The 26486-nt window shown below is 42.3% G+C and overlaps 1 protein-coding gene across 2 annotated transcripts; it reads right to left on the reverse strand.

Annotated features, from left to right (window-relative positions):
- Nucleotides 1-16: 16 nt before the first annotated feature.
- MED30 (mediator complex subunit 30) lies at nucleotides 17-26090 on the reverse strand. Of its 2 annotated transcripts, XM_038390844.2 has the most exons (6): nucleotides 25223-26087; nucleotides 23504-23622; nucleotides 22940-23145; nucleotides 14606-14764; nucleotides 8926-9036; nucleotides 17-502 (listed from the first exon to the last, which is right to left on the reverse strand). In XM_038390844.2, the coding sequence occupies exons 3-6, from the start codon at nucleotides 23111-23113 to the stop codon at nucleotides 407-409; spliced, it is 540 nt and encodes a 179-aa protein (XP_038246772.1). In that variant the 5' UTR covers nucleotides 23114-23145; nucleotides 23504-23622; nucleotides 25223-26087; the 3' UTR covers nucleotides 17-406. The 2 variants fall into 2 exon arrangements, with proteins under 2 accessions (XP_038246772.1, XP_043363343.1); XM_043507408.1 differs by lacking the exon at nucleotides 23504-23622 and having other exon boundaries at nucleotides 25977-26090.
- Nucleotides 26091-26486: the final 396 nt, after the last annotated feature.

A 26486-nucleotide genomic window follows, 5' to 3' on the forward strand; every position in this document is an offset into this window, starting at 1 on the left:
ATATTTGAATACTGACTATATTTTAAACAAAAGCTTTATTTGTTTAAACATTGAGAAATTTATTTAAAAACACAAGTTTTGAAGTCAGCTTTAAAAAAACCCAAAACCAACAGAATTGGAATGCTAACCAAAATATGACTACAGGTTACAAAGCTTATTGTCGTAAACACAAATGAGTCTCTATTGTGTGTACAAATTACATAATGAATTGTCTACATAAACAGAACCAATACATTTAAATATCACAAAAGAAACCACATAGTAATATTAAAGGAGTTTTGTATACCAATGGGATTAGGAGAGGGGAAAATGAATGGCTTTTTAGAAAAAAGAAATTATGTATTTTCAAAAAAAAATAAAGAGTCTATTTTCATAATTACAAAAAATACTTAAATTGTATCATAGTTCAGTTCCTCATTGCCAACATGTCATTTATGTCCCAAATGAGATTCCGTAATTGATCCATAATTTGCTTCAGCTGCTGATTCTTCTGTTTCAGTTTCTGTGAAAAGAAAGATTTTATCAAGTGGTGTTTGATCAAGCCCAGACTATGTAATTGGAATTTCAATTAAAAAAAATAATCATACTACATAATGTAGCACAGGGGTTTATTCTCACACACCAGTGCTCCCATCGTCATCAACTGAATGCCATGCTCTCTTCAAAATGTATTCTTAGAGGATTAGAAAAACCAGGAATTAAGGAGTGCTGTGGGAATACTGTTTCTTTTCACAATAGACTTTTGGTCAGAACCCTTGTCTCTCACGACACAAACAAGCTCCTTTAAAAACTGAGTGACTGTGGGCATCAGAAGGTATTAGCAAAGCCCTTAAAGCAACAAAAGCATGTTTCTGTAGGAAGAAAAAACTGCACAGTCTGAACTAGTTAAAAGGTGTAAGGGGGAACAGGTAAATTTATGTGAGCATATTTTGTGTGAATTGAGTGCTCAGAAAAGTGGTGGATTAGTAGTACAGTAGAACCTCAGAGTTACAAACACCAGTTAAGCAACTGACCGGACAACCATACACTCATTTGGAATTGGAAGTACGCAATCAGGCAGCAGCATAGACTCCCCCCTCTCCCCCAAAAGAAAGAAAATACAGTTCAGTTCTGTGTTAAACAAACTAAAAAATATAAAGGGAAAGTTTAAAAAAATTGACAAGGTAAGGAAACTGTTTCTGTGCTTGTTTCATTTACTTTATGATGGTTAAAAACAGCATTTTTCTTTGGCATAGTAAAGTTTCAAAGCTGTATTAAGTCAATGTTCAATTGTAAACTTTTGAAAGAACAACCATAACATTTTGTTCAGAGTTACGAACATTTCAGAGTTCTGAACAACCTCCATTCCCGAGGGGTTTGTAACTGAGGTGGTCTGAACCAGGCATAGTGTGAGGAAAAGAGCTGTTCAAGTTTTTTCAACAGCTCTCCCAAAGCAGCTCAACCCCGATTTACAACTGATGTGCAGGCCAGCAAATAGGGCATCCTATTCATTCAACATTCTGCGGTGCACAAATACCGTAGGGTTAGGGGACCAGCAAAATCAGGGCTTGTCTATATTTATAGTGCTGCAGCTGTGCTGCTCTAGTGCATAGTGAAAATGCTATCTATGCCAGGAGAGCTTCTCCCATTAGCGTACATACTCCACCGCTCTAAGGGCTTGTCTACATTACTGTGCAGGGTCAATCTAAGATATGCAACTTCAGCTACGTGAATAGTGTAGCTGAAATCGACGTAATTAGATCTACTTACTGTGGTGTCTTCACTGCGGTAAGTCGACAGCTGACGATCTCCCGTCAACTCCACTTGCGCTTCTCGTTCTGGTGGAGTACCAGAGTTGACAGGAGAGCACTCAGCAGTTGATTTATCGCATCTATACTAGACGCGGTAAATCGACCCTCACTGGATCGATCACTGCCTGCCGATCCAGCGGATAGTGTAGACAAGCCCCAAGAGGCAGTAGCTATGTCGACAGCAGAAGCCCTCCCATCAAACTAAGTTCTTCCCCGCAGAAAATATATTTCTGCCCAAGAAATGCTGCAGTTCTGCCTTTCACCCACCAGAGGCTGCTGTGGCATCAGAACAGTTAGCAGCGTGAATGCCGCTGGCTGTTCTGGCTCCACAGCAGCCTCTGGTGGGCAAAAGGTGGAACTGCAGCACTCCTGGGGCAGAATACATTTTCTGTGGGGGGGGAATCTGTGCATGCCCAGTGGCAGAGAATTCCCCCAGGAGTAGAACTTCATCAGAGCACCCTGCCTGCAGAGCCAGATTAGGACAGAGTGGGGCACACAGGGCTGCTGCGGAGGTGTCAGAGACTGGGGTTCAGAATGGCTAGTGGGGGAACAGACTGAGGCATGGGCTCAGGAGCTAGTAGGGTGACAGCATTGAGCCTGAAGATGGGGGAGGAGGCTGCAGAGACCCATGGGGATGGGGAGTATGGGGACAGGGGCAGATGTGCCTGACTGAATGGGGCAGGCTCCCCAATTCCCTAACAAGCCCAACCCTTCCCCCCATGAAAAACCTGTATTATATTTCTCCCACCCACACCCCACAACCCTCCAGGTTCACTCCAGGCTCCTTCCCTCTCCCTCAACTCCTCCATTACCCCTGACGCCCCCCAAGCCTTTGCACTGCTTCTGACAGGTGCAGGAAATACAGTTCTGTATTTTAATTTAAATGAATTACTCAAAGTTCTGTATTCATATGCCTAATAAGGAATCTATTTGTCAAAAAAACTCTACCAGAATCAGGTTTTTTGGACTGTATTGTTATAGACATACTTGCTAGCGGATATTTTGAAATAAATTATCGAAATAATGGAAACTGGCATCATTATATTGTGTTATTTTGACAAATAAAATATGCAGAATTTTGCAGAATTTTAAAATATTGTGTGCAGAATTTCCCCAGGAGTATAAACTACACAAAAACAAAATGAGAAATGACTGCTCAGGAAGGAGTACTGAAAAAAAAGAATCTGGGTGTTATAATCTGGGGAGCACAAACTAAATATGAGTAAACAATGTAATTCCATTGCAAAAAAGCAGACATTATTCTGGAATGTATTAACGGGGTGTTGCAAGCAAGACACTAGATGTAATTTTTCCATTCAGCACTGATATGGCTTCAACTGAAGTACTGTGCCCAGTTCTGGGCACCAGACTTCGATGTAGATAAACTGGAGAAAGTCCCGAGGAGAGCAACAAAGGTGACTAAATGTCTAGAAAATATGACCTACAAGGAAAGATTGAAAAAAATTGGGTTTGTTTAGTCTGGAGAACAGAAGACAGAGGGGACAGGATAACAGTCTTCCAGTACATAAAAGATTGTCATAAAGAAGAGGGTGATAAATTGCTCTCATTATCCACTGAGGACAGACAAGCAGTAATGGGGTTATATTGCAGCAAGGGAGATTTAGGTTAGACATTAGGAAAAACTTCAAAGTAGTTAAGCACTGAAACAAATTACTTAGGGAGGTTGTGGAATCAGTCATTAGAGGTTTTTAAGGAGAGGTTAAACAAACACCTGTCAGGGAGGTCTAGATATAGTACTCAGTTTTGCCTTAGTGCAGGGGGCTGGACTAGATGACCTATTGAGATCCTTTCCAGTCCTACATTTCTATTATTATTAATTTATTTTGTTAAAAGAAAGCTTAAACTTTTATGAAATTCCACAAGATCATGCCAAGGAGGTTTAAAAAACAAATTTGCATACAAGTAAAACAACAAGGGTAAAAACATGTCACAAAACTATCAAACACACAGTAAATACAGACAGTTATGTTTATTAACAGTTAAAGATTGCAAATAAATGTGCATAAATTCACAGTATAACATTATACAGGATTTAATATATACAATCATGCTACATCAACATATAAGAAGATAAAATACAACAGAAAAGCTTTCAGTTGCTTTTCTCTCAATTCACATGCTGTCTTCATGTTTTTGCCTATATAGCGTGTGAATTAATATAGGGTTTTATGTAATATCTTTCCCTCTCTAACTGGGAATTGAAAAGTTGAAACATCAAAGAAATATTTTCAGTGGATTTTCTGGTATTTCTCTCTACCACTTATTTTAATTACTTGGAATCTAGATACTTCTTTTGTTCAGTAGTTTTCTGTCTATTTTATATATACCTGTACTGCTTTCTGCTTAGTATTTACACATATGTCTATTCCAGCCCTTCAAATATTTAATCCTATCTTTATGTTTTACAATTTGAAGGACCAACTACTTGTGCTTTAGTGATGCTGTATATTTTAGTAACCTTTGTACACTGATTTGAATAAAATTTTAATTAGTGACTATACCTGCCTTCAGAGTGAAAATTTAACAGCATCTTTAGCATATTTGATACATTTTGCTTGAACCAGTTAGTGTTTCATAAATCTTACGCTTGACAAAAGAAAAGCTCTTCTTCAATTTCTCGAAATACAAACAACAGACCCTTTTTTTTTTCTTCAAACAAGGAATTTATTACTCATGAAAGGTGTTGGAGTGGCAGCCCTACAGTTCATTATTAATCCACAACATAGTTCTGATAATATTTTCACATCTTACATTGTATATACATTCTGCTATCCACCATTCCTGGAGAAGCTTCAAAGCCACAGAGAACCCAACTACGATCTCATCCCAATCTACTCGCCAAACACTAAATAGAACTACGAGGTACAAACCCAAATGTACCTCATTCATGAAAATCTCACAGCACTGGCTAGGAAATCCTGTAGAGAGTAACATAGTTTTGATAGTTGGGGTGCCTTAACTCTGCAATCAACCAGTAGAACAAAATCAAAAATTGCTGAACAAACCGGATGTGCCATGTTTGTCTTTCTGCCACAGGACAGAAACGACTCTGTCTGTACAAAGGGCAAGCTGGGTCTCCATATTGAAAGAGAAGGTTCAAGATCTGGAGAAACAAGTATCGACCCTGCGTTGCATAAGAGAAATGGAAGATTTCCTGGACAGATGTCAGGATATGCTTCTACAGACACAATGTTCTGAAGATTCAGAGCAGGTTACGCAGTGGGGACAGGAGGACGGTAAAGAAATTTGGCAGCATGGGACTTCCAGAAGAAGAAAGGAGAGCATCCATGTACCAGCAACGCAGATACAGATAAGCAACCGTTTTTATGTTCTCTCCACAGGTATTAATGCGGAGAGTGGACTAGATGATACATCTGAGGGAAGGGAACAGAAGGAGACTCCGCCGATTGGAAGGCATGAAATGCACCGTCCTAGAGATGGGGGTTCCACGACCACCGTTCCCAACAGAAAGAGGCGGGTGGTAGTGGACGGGGACTCTCTCTCTTCAGGGGGACTGAATCATCTATCTGCCGTCCCAGCCAGGAAAACCGAGAAGTCTGCTGCTTGCCAGGAGATAGGATTCATGATGTGACGGAGAGACTGCCGAGACTCATCAAGCCCTCAGATCGCTACCCCTTCCTGCTTCTCCACGTGGGCACCAATGATACTGCCAAGAATGACCTTGAGCGGATCAGTGTGGACTATGTGGCTCTGGGAAGAAGGATAAAGGAGTTTGAGGCTCAAATGGTGTTCTCGTCCATCCTCCCTGGGGAAGGAAAAGGCCTGGGTAGAGACCGTCGAATCGTGGAAGTCAACGAATGGCTACACAGGTGGTGTCGGAGAGAAGGCTTTGGATTCTTTGATGGTGTTCCAAGAAGGAGTGCTAGGCAGAGACCGGCTTCACCTCACAAAGAGAAGGAAGAGCATCTTTGCAAGCAGGCTGGCTAACCTAGTGAGGAGGACTTTAAACTAGGTTCACCAGGGGAAGAAAACCAAAGCCCTGAGGTAAGTGGAGACGTGGGATACTGGGAGGAAGCACGAGCAGGAGAGCGCGAGAGGGGAGGGCTCCTGCCTCATACCAAGAAAGCAGGACAAACAGCAAGTTATCTCAAGTGCCTATACACAAATGCAAGAAGCCTGGGAAATAAGCAGGGAGAACTGGAAGTCCTGGAATAGTCAATGAATTATGATGTGATTGGAATAACAGAGACTTGGTGGGATAACTCACATGACTGGAGTACTGTCATGGATGGATATAAACTGTTCAGGAAGGACAGGCAGGGCAGAAAAGGTGGGGGAGTTGCACTGTATGTAAGAGAGCAGTATGACTGCTTAGAGCTCCGGTATGAAACTGCAGAAAAACCTGAGAGTCTCTGGATTAAGTTTGGAAGTGTGAGCAACAAGGGTGATGTCATGGTGGGAGTCTGCTATAGACCACCGGACCAGGGGGAAGAGGTGGACGAGGCTTTCTTCCGGGAAATAACGGACATTACTAGATTGCAAGCCCTGGTTCTCATGGGAGACTTCAATCACCCTGATATCCGCTGGGAGAGCAATACAGCGGTGCACAGACAATCCAGGAAGTTTTTGGAAAGTGTAGGGGACAATTTCCTGGTGCAAGTGCTGGAGGAACCAACTAGGGGCAGAGCTCTTCTTAACCTGCTGCTCACAAACCAGGAAGAATTAGTAGGATAAGCAAAAGTGGATGGGAACACTGGAGGCAGTGACCATGAGAAGGTCGAGTTCAGGATCCTGACACAAGGAAGAAAGGACAGCAGCAGAATATGGACCCTGGACTTCAGAAAAGCAGACTTTGACAACCTCAGGGAACTGATGGGCAGGATCCCCTGGGAGAATAACATGAGGGGGAAAGGAGTCCAGGACAGCTGGCTGTATTTTAAAGAATCCTTATTGAGGTTACAGAGACAAACCATCCCGATGTATAGAAAGAATAGTAAATATGGCAGGTGACCAGCTTGGCTTAACAGTGAAATCCTTGCTGATCTTAAACACAAAAAAGAAGCTTACAAGAAGTGGAAGATTGGATAAATGACCAGGGAAGAGTATAAAAATATTGCTCGGGCATGCGGGAGTGAAATCAGGAAGGCCAAATCACACCTGAAGGTGCAGCTAGCAAGAGATGTTAAGAGTAACAAGAAGAGTTTCTTCAGGTATGTCTAGCAACAAGAAGAAAGTCAAGGAAAGTGTGGGCCCCTTACTGAATGAGGGAGGCAACCTAGTGACAGAGGATGTGGAAAAAGCTAATGTACTCAATGCTTTTTTTGCCTCTGTCTTCACGAACAAGGTCAGCTCCCAGACTGCTTCACTGGGCAGCACAGCATGGGGAGGAGGTGACCAGCCCTCTGTGGAGAAAGAAGTGGTTTGGGACTATTTAGAAAAGCTGGACGAGCACAAGTCCATGGGGCCGGATGCGCTGCATCCGAGAGTGCTAAAGGAGTTGGCGGACGTGATTGCAGAGCCACTGGCCATTATCTTTGAAAACTCATGGCGATTGGGGGAGGTCCCGGATGACTGGAAAAAGGCGAATGTAGTGCCCATCTTTAAAAAAGGGAAGAAGGAGGATCCGGGGAACTACAGGCCAGTCAGCCTCACCTCAGTCTTGGAAAAATCATGGAGCAGATCCTGAAGGAATCAATTCTGAAGCACTTAGAGGAGAGTAAACAGTTCAGGAGATCAGGAACTGTCAGCATGGATTCACCAAGGGAAAGTCATGCCTGACTAATCTAATTGCCTTCTATGACGAGATAACTGGCTCTTTGGATGAGGGGAAAGCAGTGGACGTGTTGTTCCTTGACTTTAGCAAAGCTTTTGACACCGTCTCCCATAGTATTCTTGCCAGCAAGTTAAAGAAGTATGGGATGAATGGACTATAAGGTGGATAGAAAGCTGGCTAGATTGTCGGGCTCAATGGGTAGTGATCAATGGTTCCATTCTAGTTGGCAGCCGGTATCAAGTGGAGTGCCCCAAGGGTCTGTCCTGGGGCTGGTTTTGTTCAATATCTTCATTAATGATCTGGAGAATGGTGTGGATTGCACCCTCAGCAAGTTTGCAGATGACACTAAACTGGGAGGAGAGGTAGTTATGCTGGAGGGTAGGGATAGGATACAGAGGGACCTAGATAAATTGGAGGATTGGGCCAAAAGAAATCTGATGAGGTTCAACAAGGACAAGTGCAGAGTCCTGCACTTAGGATGGAAGAATCCCATGCACCGCTACAGACTAGGGACCGAATGGCTCGGCAGCAGTTCTGCAGAAAAGGACCTAGGGGTTACAGTGGACGAGAAGCTGGATATGAGTCAACAGTGTGCCCTTGTTGCCAAGAAGGCTAATGGCATTTTGGGATGTATAAGAGGGGCATCGCCAGCAGATCGAGGGACGTGATCATTCCCCTCTATTCGACATTGGTGAGGCCGCATCTGGAGTACTGTGTCCAGTTTTGGGCCCCACACTACAAGAAGGATGTGAAAAAATTGGAAAACGTCCAGCAGAGGGCAACAAAAATGATTAGGGGACTGGAACACATGACTTATGAGGAGAGGCTGAGGGAACCGGGATTGTTTAGTCAGCGGAAGAGAAGAATGAAGAATGATAGCTGCTTTCAACTACCTGAAAGGGGGTTCCAAAGAGGATGGATCTAGACTGTTCTCAGTGGTAGCAGATGACAGAACAAGGAGTAATGGTCTCAAGTTGCAGTGGGAGAGGTTTAGGTTGGATATTAGGAAAAACTTTTTCACTAGGAGGGTGGTGAAACACTGGAATGTGTTACCTAGGGAGGTGGTGGAATCTCTTTCCTTAGAAGTTTTTAAGGTCAGGCTTGACAAAGCCCTGGCTGGGATGATTTAGTTGGGGATTGGTCCTGCTTTGAGCAGGGGGTTGGACTAGATGACCTCCTGAGGTCCCTTCCAACCCTGATATTCTATGATGGAGAATGCTGAAATCCTGATATACAAGAAATGTTTACTACTGAACTATTTGTTACTTGGGCCCAAATAGCAAACACACTGCATTTTATGGAGCAATCTAGCAATACAAGCTACACACAGATAAAGCAACATATTTTCTGCATCATGCAAGTCAATCTCAACTTTGTTACCTTATTTACTTCCATGATTTCCCTTCTTTCCTCACTAGCAAAACGAAGCTGGCTTGCAACACCACGATCATCATGCTTGGATCCATCCTCTTCAACATATGGAATAAGTTGCTATGAAGGTGAACCAAATGTTAAAGTTCAAGTAAAAAACTATTTTTTGCTATGTATGCTAAAAATTTGAAGAGAACGATAGTATATGCTCCCGAACTATGGAGCCAAAATAAACTTCTCATCTACATTTATCGCAATACAGTCAAAATGAAGCATTTCTGTGCCAATGTCATTTCCATTATAAACCTCTGCTCTCAGTAGTTTAAATATATTAAACAGAAATCTTAACAAGTTTCCTGATCTGAAGCTTATGTTTGTAAAGGACTATTTAGTATTATTATTTTAATACTGTCAAGTTTGTAAACAGTATTTTTTACAGAATCAAGGAACATAAGAAGCTGATTTTAAAATATGCTAACCCTACAGCTCTCATTCAGTGGGCAATGGGAGCTCTGCACTGGAATATATGCAAATACAGAGTTCTTAATCTGAAACACTCCTTTGTTTTGTTTTTTTGGGGGGGAGGAAGAGAAGGAAGGGGAAGTAAGCGAGAAGAGGGAAAGAGGAACAGTGGCAGACAGAGGATAAGGAAAGTTTCTTTTTACAGGTGTGCAATATTAGGGCCAGATTGTCCTTAGCCTTTGGATAGGTGCATAAGAGAGCAAAGACATCACTGCTTTCTCTGCGAGTTCAAATTGCCTAAAGGGAGGTGGTGGGGACATGGCTTACTCAACACCTCCCTTCCCCCGCAAAGGCCCACAGAATGGCTCCAGCAAGCACCCCCGTACACCAGGGAAGGGTATTGTGCTTCAAATAGGCACAATGCCTCACAGACATATGCTTGGGCCATTGCAGCTTTATGCAGGCCTCAACATGGGCTGTGGTTTACAAAGAGGCAAAATCTAGCCTTTAATATTTTAAAAAAAGTTATATTATGATGTCTTTGTATTTTTGACCATTATAGGTTGATTCAAATAGAAAGATCTTAACAGAAAAATAGAATTTTCAAATATGAATTTTGTCTTAAATATTTTCCATTGTGATCAGATCAAATAATCCATGTTTCATCATTTCCTACAAACTGCCATTGTAAAGAGGAACAGTCTGAACACAAAATCTGATGAAGCAGTCCTAAATGAATTTTAACACCCATATCCTTCCTTTAAAAGAAAATCCAACCAATTTGCATATAAAAATTACAGACAAAAGTATTTTTCTGCATAGCAAAAAAATACTACTCTGATTCAAAAGCAGTACCCTACAACAACTTAGAATTAGATCTCAGAGTTAATGGAACTTGTATGTGAAGGGTTAAGGATTAGGGAATAGGTTCTCAATCAAGTGCACATTCATCTGTTACTCAGCTACATTGGAAACTGAACCATTTATGCTGAGGGAATGTGAAAGGAAGAGAAATCATGAATACTAAATCATTTATGCAGTCCAAATATATCTGTTTAACCTCAGATAGCATGATAATTTCCATCCTAACCCATTTTCAGACATTCATAACATACTGAATCAGTTACCCCTTGTACCATAACTTTGCAGGATTGGTCTCTGCTTAAGGGAGTTTTTTTTTTTTTTAAGTTGAACAAAGACATTAAATGGAATTTAAAGAACAAGAGTGGAACCTCCCATCTTCCTCAGACATTCCCAATTTTAAAAAAAATCAAATGCTTTTTTTTTTTTTTTTTACATCTTTAGGAGTAAAATGGATGTGGGTAGGAAGTTTAAATTTGGCATGTAGGAGTCCTCATTCTAGAATTACCACCTTTGAATATACTGGTGAAAACTAGCTCTGATTTAACCTATTGAAAATTGAATTTCATGCATGTGAAATACATTTTGCACAGAATTCTCATTAATCTTGTTAAAGTGGACAGCCAATGAATTCCACACTGCATATGTGCATCTAAGCTGTACAGTGAAAATGTAATGAAAGTGCATAACTTATAATATTTGCATCCTATAAGGCAGAAACTACTTAGCTACCAAGGTTCTCTGGAGGAGAGCTTCCTTTACTACTCTGCAAGGCAAGGAGAAGGCATTCTGGTAGCATACAGCCAAATATTCTACACTATGAAATTTCTTTTCTCTCTAAACCTAATGGAATTTTTAATACAAGTGACTAAGAACATTCAAATTGAACAGTTAAGCACTCAACATTCAGGAAATTCAGGCGAAGAAAGTTGGTAGCTAGGCAGCTTCATAGTTAATTGCCTCATGTACTGATCTGTTGGTTAAAAAGGAGTTGAACAGGACAAGGATACCAACTATATTAACATATATAAATTGAAGAGAAATTTATTTTAGAACATTTAAGTAAATAAAGATTGCCAATGAAAACAGATTTCAGAGTAGCAGCCGTGTTAGTCTGTATTCGCAAAAAGAAAAGGAGTACTTGTGGCACCTTAGAGACTAACAAATTTATTAGAGCATAAGCTTTCGTGAGCTTCAGCTCGCTTCATCGGATGCATCCGATGAAGTGAGCTGTAGCTCACGAAAGCTTATGCTCTAATAAATTTGTTAGTCTCTAAGGTGCCACAAGTACTCCTTTTCTTTTTAATGAAAACAGAGTATAGCAACAAAGAAAATTTTTTTTTTCCAAGATGCTTCACATGTAATCTAAAGCCAGAATCCTGCAACTGGTTCTGATGGAATCAGTGGCAGGACGGGAGCTAAATTAATATAAAAAATAGTGTAGAACACTATATTGTATTACTATGTAATTAGAGACTACATCAAAAGCAATGCACAAGGGGATAGAGTTATGGTTATGCAACCTTTTCTTAATCTAGTTTTATTGACAGAATGTTAGTTATAGAAATCTGGAAACTGGTAGAGAGCTTGACTTAATACACACACTTCCTTTTGAACCTGAGGACAATTTCTCTGCATTCACCAATGCAATACCATTTTTCTATATTCAGCCTAAATTCCACCTCTTCAAGATACTGTGTGTACCAACAGCACTTTTTCACTTTCATGATAGAAGGTAATTAAAGGCCCTAAGAGGGAATATGGCAAAGGGACACAAAATAATGAATGGTCTAGTAGATTCAGCTGCTATTCACCCTGTCTCATAAAACACAAGAGGAACAAAATGAAACTCAAAGGTAGCAAACTCAAAACCAATAAAATGAACCTTCTTCCACACAAAGCACAATGAAACTCATTGCACAAGATATCATGAGATTAGAAGGAGTCAGAAAGGGATTGGACATTAATATGGATAACAAAATATCCAGATATATAATAACAAATGCTTAAAAAAACCCCAAATTCCATAAACAATCTCCAAGAAGGGATATAAATTTACATGCTACAGGGCATAAGTCAACTCCATCTATCAGGGATTGGGAGGAAACTTTCCATGGAGAGGATTATCCCATAACAGCCTGCTGAAGGGTTTCATGTACTGTTCCCTAAAGCAGGTGGTAATCTTGTCAGAGACTGGTCTAGATCAGAGGTGGGCAAACTACAGTCCTCGAGCCACATTCGGCCCATGGGACTGTCCTTCCCAGCCCCTGAGCTCCTGGACTGGGAGGCTGTTCCCCCTCCCCTGCAGCCACGCTGCCACACGGCCCAATGCTTTGGGTGGCAGGCCTGCAGAACTCTGCGCTGTGCGGCGCGGCTCCAGGCAGTAAGGAGCGGGGCTGGGGGGGAAGGGGGTTGGATAGAGGGCAGGGGAGTTCGGGGGGGTGATCAGGGGCATGGAGAGGGGTTGGGACAGTCAGAGGGCAGGGAACGGGGGCTGAATGGGGGCAGGGGTTCTGGGGGTGCAGATAGTAAGGAGAGTAGGAGTTGGATGGGGCGGTGGGGGGCAGTCAGGGGACAGGGAGCAGGAGGGGTGGATGGGGTAGGGGTCCCGGGGGGCCAGTCAGGAAGGAGGGGGGGTGGAATGGGGTGGGGGGGTCAGTTAGGGGCGAGGGGTCTGGAAGCAGTCAGGGAGAAGGGGTGGTTGGATGGGGCAGGGGCCCCAGGGGGGCAGTCAGGAAGGAGGGGGGGATGGGGTGCAGGGGACAGTTAGGGGCGGGGGGTCCGGGGACAGAGGGAAGGGGGGTGGATGGGGCACAGGTTCCCGGGGGGCGATCAGGGAACGGGGGGGGTTGGATAGGGCAGGAATCCCGGGGGGGCCATCAAGGTGCAAGAAGTGGTGGGGTCATATAGGGGGCGAGGCCAGGCCATGCCTCGCTGTTTGGGGAGGCACAGCCTCCCCTAACCGGCCCTCCATACAATTTCAGAAACCCGATGTGGCCCTCAGACCAAAAAGTTTGCCCGCCCCGGTCTAGATGGACCACTGGTCTGATCCTAAATTTCCTATATTTCTTTGTCCCTGTTTAATGAATATTTTAAAACGTATAACACCATGTTTATATTAAACTGCCCCAAAATACAAGAGTAAAATGGTGTAGAAAATCCAAAAATCTACTAGTAGTAGTAACAGCAGCAGCAATAGTATCCAGAGGCCCAATGAGGATAGGTGCCCCATTGTGCTACACAGTAAACTCAGAGTAAGTAGAGCATGTCTAAATTTCAAAGGAAAAAAAGGTAGATTTGACAAAGATTAAAAAAATCAAGGAGAAACTCTCAGGTTTTCTGTTTACTTTTGGAATTTTGGAATGGAAAAGGATTTTCCACCCAGTGTTCTTCCTCTCATTTTTTCCTCACTGGAAAATAATTGGAAAAAAAATATGAGAGAAAGTAGTGGCTAAAAACCTCCACTCTAACTTTTTTCCCTCTAAATGTATTTCTTTCCCCTGGAAAAGTGTAAAAAAAGATACACAGAAAGTAAGTTTTTCCCCAATTTGTGTCTCTGTCTCACTCTCTACCACTTTTTAAAACAAAAAACCCCAAAACCTTTTCTCCTTTTTTTCTACTGGGCAAAGACTACTCCAAAATCTGAAATGAAATTTAATTTCATTTAAAAAAATGTTTCAAATTTTTCATCCCTCCAAAAGTAAAAAAACCCTCATTCAATTTAAATGAAAAAAATGTAGTTCTCTTTTAATTTTTTTTTTAAATTAAAAAACCAGCTCCAAAATTTCAACCAGCTCACAAAGTGACAATCTGTCCCCCTGAAGAGTTTACAGCAGTGGTCCTCAAACTGTGGGGTGCGCCCCCCTTAGGGGGAGCAGAGGAACGTCGGGTGGGGGGCATGGTGGGGCCCAGGACAGCCCGCATGGGGTGGGGAGGGAGTGCCACCCAGCCCTGCTCTGCCCCCAGCCCCGCCCTGGCTCTACCCTCAGCCCCAGCCTCAGTTCGGGTCCTGGTCATGGCTGCAGCCCCAGCTGCAGTCCTGGCCTTGGCTCCCAGACCCAGCCCTGGCCCCCAGTCCCACTCTTAGTCCCCAACTGTGGCTCTGCTCGTGGCCCCAGCTCCTGACTGTGGCTCTGGTCCTGCTCCCAGTAGTTCTGGGGGTGGGGGGAGAGGGTGGACAGGTTTCGTTATGAGTAAGAGAGGCCATGAAAGAAAAAGTTGGGGGACCACTGGTTTACAGTCTCGTTTAAAATCAGAGACAATAGCTGAGTATAACAAGCAATCTGAAGGAACGGGTGCTACTGTAACATAAAAAAAACAATAAAAATCAGACCCAACAATCATGCATATCAAAGTAAATACATACCTCTATGGGAACAGGATCTAGCCCTGCACAGTTTTCATTGCATTTGTCATAGACTAATCTCAGTTTCCTGAAGAGTATTGATAGCTGACGGAGATGTTCTTGCAGCTTTGCTAATCTGTCTTGGTATGTCCCAGTATGATAAGTAACACCATTTGGTAGCTTAAGAAGCCAAACAATTTAAAAAGGAAAACAGTTAACAAAATAAAACAAACAAAAAAAAGTTACTAAAACAAACTTTCTATCCCATCAACTAAAATGAAGTGTTTATAAAAAGTTCTTTTTTTTACTATGGCTGTCGATTAATCAGTTAACTCAGCGATTAACTCAAAAAAGTTAACTGCAATTAAAAAATTAATAGTGATTAATCGCACTGTTAAACAATAGAATAAGAATACCAATTTAAATTTATTTAGTATTTTGGATGTTTTTCTACATTTTCAAATATACTGATTTCTATTACAACACAGAACACAAAGTGTACAGAGTTTACTTTACATTATTATTTTTTATTACAAATATTTGCACTGTAAAAAAAAAAGAAATAGTATTTTTCAATTCACCTCATACAAGTACTGTAGTGCAATCTCTTTATCGTGAAAGTGTAATTTACAAATGTAGATTTTTGTTGTTACATAAGTGCACTCAAAAACAAAACAATGTACAACTTTGGAGCCTACAAATCCACTCAGTCCTACTTCTTGTTCAGCCAATCGCTAAGACAAACAAGTTTGTATACATTTATGGGAGATACTGCTGCCTGCTTCTTATTTACAATGTCACCTAAAAGTGAGAACAGGTGTTCGCATGGCACTTTTGTAGCTGGCGTTGCAAGGTATTTATGTGCCAGATATGCTAAATAATATTTGTATGCCCCTTCATGCTTCAGCCATCATTCCACAGGACATGCTTCCATGCTGATGATGCTCATTAAAAAAATAACCTATTAATTAAATTTGTAACTGAACTCCTTGGGGGAGAATTGTATGTCTCCAGCTCTGTTTTATCTGCATTCTGCCATATATTTCATGTTATAGCAGTCTCGGTTGATGACCCAGCATGTGTTCATTTTAAAGAACACTTTCACAGCAGATTTGACAAAACGCAAAGAAGGTACCAATGTGAGATTTCTAAAGATAGCTACAGCACTGGACCCAAGGTTTAAGAATCTGAAGTGCCGTCCAAAATCTGAGAGGGACAAGCTGTGGAGCATGCTTTCAGAAGTCATAAAAGAGGAACACTCTGATGTGGAAACTACAGAACCCGAACCACCAAAAAAGAAAATCCAATCTTCTGCATCTGACTTGGATGATGAAAATAAATATGCGTCGGTCTGCTCTGCTTTAGATCATTATTGAGCGGAACCTGTCACCAGCATGGACACATGTCCTCTGGAATGGTGGTTGAAGCGTGAAGGAACATATGAATCTTTAGCGCATCTGGCACATACATATCTTGAGATACTGGCTACAACAGTACCATGTGAATGCCTGTTCTCACTTTCAGATGACATTGTAAACAAGAAGCAGGCAGCATTATCTCCTGCAAATTGTAACCAAACTTGTTTGAGTGATTGGCTGAAGTAGGACTGAGTGGATGTCTAGGCTCTAAAGTTTTACATTGTTTTATTTTTGAATGCAGTTATTTTTTTGTACATAATTCTACATTGGTAAGTTCAACTTTCATGATAAAGACATTGCACTACAGAACTTCTATTAGGTGAACTGAAAAATACTATATCTTTTGTTTTTTACAGTTGAAACATTTGTAATAAAAATAATAATATAAAGTAAGCATTGTATACTTTGTATTCTGTGTTGTAATTGAAATCAATATATTTGAAAATGTAGAACACTTCCAAAAATATTTAAATAAATGGTATTCTAGTCGTGCTGTTAAACAATAATAATCGCGATTAATTTTTTTAATCCTGTGACTAATTGCGATTAATTTTTTTAAGCTCTTGACAAACCTATTTTTTTACATTTTCTCTCCGACTAACAGTCATGGATATTCCAGCCACTTTCTTTACATTAAAAATTTGCACCTTATCTGCTGATTTTATATGCCAAACCCAAGTCCTATGTAATCACAGACCCTTTATAAAGTCAATAACTTCTTATTTAATATCTTCAAATAGTTTTTCAAATGTTAGCATCTTTCTTATTGTGACTAATCAGAAAACTGTGCTCTCTGGTATCATACACAGATCTGACCACAGTAATCCACACACTTATGCCCCAGACATATTCACTGTATTAGGGAAAGAGGCTCCATAATGCAGAGTGCAGCAGTCTGCTCACTTAGCAAAGGCACTGGAGTCTGTATTCAATTCATTTTAGTTAGTTATTTAAAAAAAAAAGTTTCAACAACATTTTTTAGGAAAAATATTTCTAAATTTTTCAATTATTGTTTCTGTTTATGACCAATTTATAAAGGATTGAAACTTTTTGAAAATTCAACATTTTGATGAAATAATTTTGTGTTTTTTTGGCATTTTTTTGACCAGCTTTAATTTTAAAATTCACAGCTCTCTGTGGGGTTAACATTTGTTACCTAAGATCACTTCTCTCTCCACTGACAGCTAAATTCTACTGGTTTCAGAGTAGCAGCCGTGTTAGTCTGTATTCGCAAAAAGAAAAGGAGTACTTGTGGCAGCTTAGAGACTAACAAATTTATTAGAGCATAAGCTTTCGTGAGCTACAGCTCACTTCATCGGATGCATTTGGTGGAAAAAACAGAGGAGAGATTTATATACACACACACAGAGAACATGAAACAATGGGTTTATCATACACACTGTAAGGAGAGTGATCACTTAAGATAAGCCATCACCCACAGCAGGGGGGGGAAAGGAGGAAAACCTTCCATGGTGACAAGCAGGTAGGCTAATTCCAGCAGTTAACAAGAATATCAGAGGAACAGTGGGGGGTGGGGTGGGGGGGAGAAATACCATGGGGAAATAGTTTTACTTTGTGTAATGACTCATCCATTCCCAGTCTCTATTCAAGCCTAAGTTAATTGTATCCAGTTTGCAAATTAATTCCAATTCAGCAGTCTCTCGTTGGAGTCTGTTTTTGAAGCTTTTTTGTTGAAGTATAGCCATTCTTAGGTCTGTGATCGAGTGACCAGAGAGATTGAAGTGTTCTCCAACTGGTTTTTGAATGTTATAATTCTTGACGTCTGATTTGTGTCCATTCATTCTTTTACGTAGAGACTGTCCAGTTTGGCCAATGTACATGGCAGAGGGGCATTGCTGGCACATGATGGCATATATCACATTGGTAGATGCGCAGGTGAACGAGCCTCTGATAGTGTGGCTGATGTGATTAGGCCCTATGATGGTATCCCCTGAATAGATATGTGGACAGAGTTGGCAACGGGCTTTGTTGCAAGGATAGGTTCCTGGGTTAGTGGTTCTGTTGTGTGGTGTGTGGTTGCTGGTGAGTATTTGCTTCAGATTGGGGGGCTGTCTGTAAGCAAGGACTGGTCTATCTCCCAAGATCTGAGAGAGCGATGGCTCGTCCTTCAGGATAGGTTGTAGATCCTTGATGATGCGTTGGAGAGGTTTTAGTTGGGGGCTGAAGGTGATGGCTAGTGGCGTTCTGTTGTTTTCTTTGTTGGGCCTGTCCTGTAGTAGGTGACTTCTGGGTACTCTTCTGGCTCTGTCAATCTGTTTCTTCACTTCAGCAGGTGGGTATTGTAGTTGTAGGAATGCATGATAGAGATCTTGTAGGTGTTTGTCTCTGTCTGAGGGGTTGGAGCAAATGCGGTTATATCGTAGCGCTTGGCTGTAGACAATGGATCGAGTGGTATCTGCCATGTACATTGGCCAAACTGGACAGTCTCTACGTAAAAGAATGAATGGACACAAATCAGACGTCAAGAATTATAACATTCAAAAACCAGTTGGAGAACACTTCAATCTCTCTGGTCACTCGATCACAGACCTCAGAGTGGCTATACTTCAACAAAAAAGCTTCAAAAACAGACTCCAACGAGAGACTGCTGAATTGGAATTAATTTGCAAACTGGATACAATTAACTTAGGCTTGAATAGAGACTGGGAATGGATGAGTCATTACACAAAGTAAAACTATTTCCCCATGGTATTTCTCCCCCCCACCCCACCCCCCACTGTTCCTCTGATATTCTTGTTAACTGCTGGAATTAGCCTACCTGCTTGTCACCATGGAAGGTTTTCCTCCTTTCCCCCCCCTGCTGTGGGTGATGGCTTATCTTAAGTGATCACTCTCCTTACAGTGTGTATGATAAACCCATTGTTTCATGTTCTCTGTGTGTGTGTATATAAATCTCTCCTCTGTTTTTTCCACCAAATGCATCCGATGAAGTGAGCTGTAGCTCACGAAAGCTTATGCTCTAATAAATTTGTTAGTCTCTAAGGTGCCACAAGTACTCCTTTTCTTTTTGCTAAATTCTACTATAAATGCATCCGATGAAGTGAGCTGTAGCTCACGAAAGCTTATGCTCTAATAAATTTGTTAGTCTCTAAGGTGCCACAAGTACTCCTTTTCTTTTTGCGAATACAGACTAACACGGCTGCTACTCTGAAACCTAAATTCTACTGGAACCATGAAACTGTTTACCAAGAGAGGAGGATCATGACACAGATGAGAGAATGGGTGTCTGGACCTAGACTATGGAACTCACTCTTACAGGACTTCCAAAATTAGAACTTAATACAAAATACACCTCATCAACTTAGCTTTTCCACAATAAGCTCTCTACACAGACTCATATACAAGTTCATCACACAACAGAATGTCTTCTACTTTTCAAGTTTCCCCACCGATGGAAATGAGAAAGAATTTGTTTTATTATTTTCATTTGGGAGGTGATCATACTCACAACTACAAATATGAATTCTGTAACTGAAGTTAAATCATGAATAGTCAGATCTCTGCATCTAGCTGGCCACCTCAGCCATGAATCAAAGTGATGGACAAAGGGCTTGTCTACACTTGCTGTGCTATAGCACTTAATGAAAATGCTACCTGCCAACAGGACACCTTTTCCACTCAGCATAGGTACTCCACCTCCCTGAGAGGAGGTAGCTATATCAATAGGAAAAGCCCTCCCATTGACATAGTGCTGTCTACACCACAAGTTAGGTTGGCATAACTGCAGCACTCAGGGGTGCGAATTTTCCACATCCCTGAGCGATGTAGTTATACTGACATAAGTTTGTAGTGTAGACTAGGGCTCAGTGTCACATTTCTGTGGTTCGTAACAGAAAAGAAGAGGCTAAGGTGGATTTCCATAATACCAAATATTGAAAGGAAATACAGTCATAACTTTCTACAAAAAGGACTCTACTATGAAATCCTGAGAACGTAAGAAAGGCCATACTGGGTCAGAGCAAGGGTCCATCCAGCCCAGTATCCTGTCTACCGACAGTGGCCAATGCCAGGTGTCCCAGAGGGAGTGAACCTAACAGGTAATGATCTAGTGATCTCTCTCCTGCCATCCATCTCCACCCTTTGACAAACAGAGGCTAGGGACACCATTCCTTACCCAGCCTGGCTAATAGCCATTAATGGACTTAACCTCCATGAATTTATCCAGTTCTCTTTTAAACCCTGTTATAGTCCTAGTCTTCACAACCTCCTGAGGCAAGGAGTTCAGGTTGACTGTGCGCTGAGTGAAGAAGAACTTCCTTTTATTTGTTTTAAACCTGCAACCCATTAATTTCATTTGGTGGCCCCTAGTTTTTATATTATGGGAACAAGTAAATAACTTTTCCTTATTCACTTTCTCCACACCACTCATGGTTTTATAGACCTCTATCATATCCCCCCTTAGTCTCCTCTTTTCCAAGCTGAAAAGTCATAGTCTTTTTAATTTCTCCTCATATGGGACCCATTCCAAACCTCTAATTATTTTAGTTGCCCTTTTCTGAAACTTTTCTAATGCCAATATATCTTTTTTGAGATGAGGGGACCACATCTGTATGCAGTATTCAAGATGTGGGCATACCATGGATTTATATAAGGGCAATAAGATATTCTCAGTCTTATTCTCTATCCCTTTTTTAATGATTCCTAACATCCCGTTTGCTTTTTTGACAGCCGCTGCACACTGTGTGGACGTCTTCAGAGAACTATCCACGATGACTCCAAGATCTTTCTCCTGATTAGTTGAAGCTATATTAGCCCCATCATATTGTATGTATAGTTGGGGTTATTTTTTCCAATGTGCATTATTTTACTTTACAGAAGTGGTTTTAGTACTGTTACATAACACAGAAAATATTTATTTTTGAATATAATTATTTCCCCTATATCTAAGTTAATTACTTCATTAAGCTGTACCGAATGCGTGAGCATTTCTTTAAGAGTTGTAAAGAGAACTAAGATAGACTGTATTATTTGCTAGTTATAGCTCAAAGTGTTTTAACAGCTTAAGGCTATGTGAATTGGATTGAATTTCATAGAAGCCATGGTTTCTTTCACTGTGTTTAAATGTTGTAAAAATAATTTACACATACATTTTTTTTGTATCTTCCTTTCTGATCTAAAGAACATTTTCAAACAACTAGATTATGTCCTGTTAATAATAGTGTACAACCTGTACACTGGTACTACTTTCTTATTTAGTCCACAAATAAATTGTTCTTTTTTCATCTTTACTTTTAACTTAAGGATAGCATCATATTAATGTCATTACAATAATAGAGGATTTGCAATACCTAATCTAATTGTATTGGCCATTGCTAAAAGCAATACTCCTTAAGGATATATATTTTTCTTGCAGTTATTTTATAAAACTTCTCACTTTACTTTTATTCAAATATAGTGAAGAAGCTCAAATGAGACATCTTCGTAGTTAAATCTGGATTTTTTAAAAAAAATAACTTGTTCATTAAAAAATTATGCAACTCTAGTAAGATGCACAGTTCCTGAAAACCTCTTAGAAATGCAATAATTCTCAAGCTATAACGTTTTAATCTGTTGTATATTAATTTACAAAGGTTATTCCATTTTGTTGGCCAAATTCTGTCTTGTACTCAAAAATGTTTCTACTCAGCTCCCATTTACTTCAATGATTGTTGGATTCTTCCCACAGATACAAGTACCTGGCCTCTAGTATTTCTCTCACCTCCAAAAACAAGTGCTACGATACAGCTGGTACAAGTAAAAACAAATAAAAATAAGCACAGGACTTCAACTCAGCAAGAGAAGAGCATAAGCAACCAAAAAATTAAAAAAAATAAAATAAAATCCAAGCTTCCAAAGGGTCATTTCAAACAGTAGGAGAAGAGTGATGTTAACAGTTATTACAAATACCCTAACAGCTTCTTTTTACAATAACAGCCATTAGTTTATTTTTAGACCCCATCGCTACAATGTGCTCCTCATAGAAACGCTCCTGCCATCACTTAAGTCAGTAGGGTTCTGTGCAGGTGTAGGAGTTTACGTGAGCAAAGCTCCTTCCAAGATCTGGGACTGTTTAATTATGAACACAATGCTATTCTTCTTAACATCAGAATGCTTAAATTGGTTATGCAAGATGTAGAAGATGTGATATTGGATGCCATCTTAAAATTTTATGAGATGTTATCAAGCTCAGTATCAAAATGCTTTAGCAATAATTTTTGACATAAATACCTAGATATAGATAAAAAATTACAATATAAGAACTTCCAACTACAAAAAATAATCATAGTCACAGGAAGAAATAAAAGGATTATATTCCAATTCACCTTCTCAGATTCTATTCTTTAAATACAATTACTTCTGGGGTTTATTTGTAAATTTACTCAGTAACCAGACTCACACTGAAGATTACTTGTACCACTTTCTGAGTATAAAAAGAGTGTTAAGAATTTCACCCAGTTTTGGAAGGAAAATGTTATTCTATTGTAAGATGATCAAAAGATCTCTGGCAAAATAATCCCCAAACGCCAGCAAGAATACAGAAAAGAAGTTAGCATACAAACAAATTTTGTTATTTCTTAAAAGAAAATAGAAACAAAGACAAAAGTCTTACATTTAGCGTGTACCCACAGTACACTAAATGAAGATTTTCTCTAATTCACAATGCTCATGCAACCAGGATGGAAGAACAGATTTACAGAAATAATCCAACAGCAATATACAGACAACATATTCTCACCCCTGAAAGCAGTTTGGCCAAGAACTTGCGCTAAGCTAAACTGCCCCCTCAAATACTGAAAACACTTTCTACACATGCAATGATGTACCCGATCACCTCCAACTGTATTACTTTTTTCTTTTTTTTTTTAAAACAACTAGCTGGTAGGAGATGGGAAGGGAACAGAAGAGTATGAAAAGGGAAGGTCTTTCTGCGTCTCACCTGCATATTCCTCAGTAGCTGAAAGATTTCCATTGTCCGAAATACAATATCCTGCACAGTCTCTTGGCCAATGCGACAGAGAGAAGCTGTGTTCACTTCTCGGGCTGCTTGAGCCTGTGGTCCTGAGAAAGCACCAGGAGGCATCCCTGCCCCAGCGAGAGGAGGAGTGGACATGATCTGACTCCAATCAATCCCACAAAATAAGGCTGCACACAGACAGGGAGAAAGAGATGCTGAAGTATAGTTCATGAATTCTCAGTTAAAACTCTGTATGGTTACTATACTGTTCCTTTCCTCATGACATCCCTATCCCAAACATGAAAAACAAAACTACATTACTAAACAAGCAAAAGACAGATTGGTGTTTTAAAAATCACGTTTGAAATACCTTCAGCTTCCTTGAACCATAGGTTTGTAACTCAGTAGGACGAATTCAATTCTAGCATATCTATGCCGTTCATACTATAAAGGAATTATTTGGATGACTCCTGTCTCCTATCTGCTCTATGTGGATATGAAAGACCCTAGGGCACTTTTCCTATAAGTAGGAGTTTGTCCTAGTACCTTTGGCCGAAACTCCTTTCCTTCCACTGTTGTCTTGTATGACTGATGTCAGCCCAATTGCTGTCCTCTCCACCTCAGAAGTGGCTGTTTTTCAGGCGATATGTGTAGTCCATGAGCAGCTTTGGGATGAAAGGTGTAATAAAAAGTTTAAAATAAATTCTATATCTAGATATTGTTTCATTAGGTTATCAAGCTCCTCTCTAGCACTCTAGATGCTTTACACACTGTACAAACATCTAGAAAAAGGCAAGCAGGCCCAAAACTTTCTACCCCAAGGAAGATGATTCTGATGCCTGGGCACAATGTCAAAGCAGTAGGGTTGCCCACCAGAAGCTTAGGGGAAAGGATGAGAGAACACATGGGCTCAATTACTCAGTTACTGTTGGGGCTGTACCACACCCAGTGTGTGGGGGTTATCAATCCCCATCCTTTCCTCCCGGCTGCAACATACTTTGAGGTCACCGGACTCTGAAGAGTGGAAGATGGCGGGAAGTCCTTCGCACTGAAGTGGGGACTCAGTCTCCTATTCTGCTGGGCTGGGGAAGGGACCAATTCCCTATGCTCCTGCTTCTCGGGGGGAGGGGCAGTTCCAGGGGAGGCAGGAGGCACAGTCCTTTACTCCTGAGTCAGTGATGGGCAACCTGTGGCCCGTCAGGGTAATCTGCTAGTGGGCCACAAGACAGTTTGTTTACATCAACCGTCCGCAGGCCCGCACCGCTCTACACAGCTCCCACTGGCTGGGAACGACAAATGGCAGCCACTGAGAGCTGCGGGCAGGCATGCCTGCCTGCAGACGATTGATGTAAACAAACTGTCTCGCAGCCCACCAGCAGATTACCCTGAGGGACTGCAGGTTGCCCACCACTGTCCTGAGGGGTGGAGGTGTCAGTCAGAGACCTCAAGGGCAGTGGCTCTCAACCAGGAGAGAGGCATGGGTGGTGGGTGAATCCCTGGCTCAGGGAGGCTAGCCCCTGGCTGGACCACCTCTTCTGCCCGAGGCCCCGCCCCTCTCGCCCGAGCCCACCCCCTCCTGGTGTGGCAGCCAGCATCCCCCCCACGCCTCCAGCCACTCAGGTGCCGCTAGCCCCGAAGCGACGGGCAGGTGAGTGGGCGGTGCTGCCCCCCCCGCCAGCCCCGGAACTCCGGATGGGTGAGTGGGCAGTGACCCCCCCAGCCCCGGAATGCCAGGCAGGTGAGCGGGCAGAGACCCCCCCCAGCCCCGGAGGGCTGGGTGGGCGGGCAACATGGTGTCCCTCCCCCAACCCCAGATTACAGACCAGCCATTGTTAGCCCTCCAGCCCCCTGCAGCACAACCCAGGAAGCAGGAAGGAGTCTGGGAGCAGAGCATGGGTGGGGCCACGCAAGGCTGTTTGGGGAGGCACAGCCTTCCCCTCCTTCAATACTTGCGGCCCATGCGCAAAGATCTTCCAGAGGTACATCAAGTCATCTAGATATTGCCTAGTTTTACAACAGGCTACATAAAAAGCACTAGCAAAGTCAGTACAAACTAACATTTCATACAGACAGTGAGTCGTTTATACTGCTGTATACACTATATACTGAAATGTACGTAAAATATTTATATTCCAATTGATTTATTTTATAATCATATGGCAAAAAGGAGAACATAATCAATTTTTCAGTAATAGCATACTGTGACACTTTTTCACAAAGTAAAACTATTTCTGCATGCTTACTCCCCCCACCCCCCATTCTCACCTTCTTGTCAACTGTTGGAAATGGGCCATCCTGATTATCACTACAAAAGCTTTTTTCTCCTGCTGATAATAGCCCACCTTAATTGATCTCTCGCATTATAGCGTGTATGGCAACACACATTTTTTCATGTTCTCTGTGTATATATCTCTTCCTACTGTATTTTCCACTGCATGCATTGGATGAAGTGGGTTTTAGCCCACGAAAGCTTATGCTCAAATAAATGTGATAGTCTCTAAGGTGCCACAAGTCCTCCTCGTTCTCTTTGTGACACTTCTGTATTTTTATATCCAATTTTGTAAGCAAGTAGTTTTTAAGTGAGGTGAAACTTCGGGGTACACGAGACAAATCAGACTCCTGAAAGGGGTCCATTAGTCTGGAAAGGTTGAGACCCTCCGCTCGAGGGGAGTGGAGGGTTGGGACGGTCCTCCACGTCATAGGGAGGGGAGAATTTCTCCCCTGTGGGGAAGGCAGTCCTCTGGGGGTGGGGGGGGGGAGGGTGATCCTGATCTCTTGTGGGGCAAGGGCTGTCCCAACACCGGGGGGTTTGGCATCACACTGAGGGGGGGAGGAAGGGAAGAAGAGCAGCCTCTGAGGGTGGGGGGATTCCTGGCCGGGAGGGGCAGTCCTAACACCTCTGCGGGAGGGGCACTGCTCTACTCCGGGGGCGCGGGGAGGAAGGGCAGGGCTCCTGTCCGCCGAGGAAGTCGCTGAGAGCAGGCTGCATCCCAAGCCCGCTGCTGAGCTACTTACGGCGGGCGGGCGGGCGGCAGCGGTCTCCGACCGGCGCGGCTCGTTACCCTGGAAACAGCCAGGCGGAAGGAGAGGACAGGACTAGAGAGAAAGAAGCGGCAGCGAGGCCGCGCGGGAAGTGACGCCAGAGGAAGGGGCGGGGCGGCGGGGCGGGGCGCGTGGCTGGGAAGGCGGGAGCGGAGCGGAGCGGAACGGAGCGCGCGCGCGCGCGCGCGCGGGCGTTGGCGCGAGGCGCGTTGTATGGGCCGCGGGCAGGGCTGTCCCTTGTGGTCTCCAGGGCCGCGTCCCGGCTGGGGTGGAGGGTGCGATTTTTCGGGGGCCCGACATGTTTGTTGGCCGAGAAAGGCGGAATCGGGGCCGCCCCCAGAGCCCGGTGGCTCGGGTTCGTTTGCGCTGGCCAGTCCAGGAGCGTTTTGTCCCGGGGCGCCGGAGCAGGCAGGACGCCTGGTGTGAATGCGAACTTCCAAGCTGCTCCGGTTTTGGTCTCCACAGAGCAACGGCCGAGAAGAAATGG

The sequence above is a fragment of the Dermochelys coriacea genome, chromosome 2 (genome assembly GCF_009764565.3).
Source record: "Dermochelys coriacea isolate rDerCor1 chromosome 2, rDerCor1.pri.v4, whole genome shotgun sequence".
In the NCBI taxonomy this organism is placed as follows: domain Eukaryota; kingdom Metazoa; phylum Chordata; order Testudines; family Dermochelyidae; genus Dermochelys; species Dermochelys coriacea.

What these genes read in the sequence shown, in the direction of transcription:
- MED30 (XM_043507408.1), bottom strand. Translation starts at nt 23,113, where the DNA reads ATGTCCACTCCTCCTCTCGCTGGGGCAGGGATGCCTCCTGGTGCTTTC. An exon ending in TAGATCCTGTTCCCATAGAG is followed by an intron (nt 9,037 to 14,605) that starts GTATGTATTTAC and finishes TCACCTTCATAG; the next exon opens with CAACTTATTCCATATGTTGA. An exon ending in AAATCATGGAAGTAAATAAG is followed by an intron (nt 503 to 8,925) that starts GTAACAAAGTTG and finishes TTCTTTTCACAG; the next exon opens with AAACTGAAACAGAAGAATCA.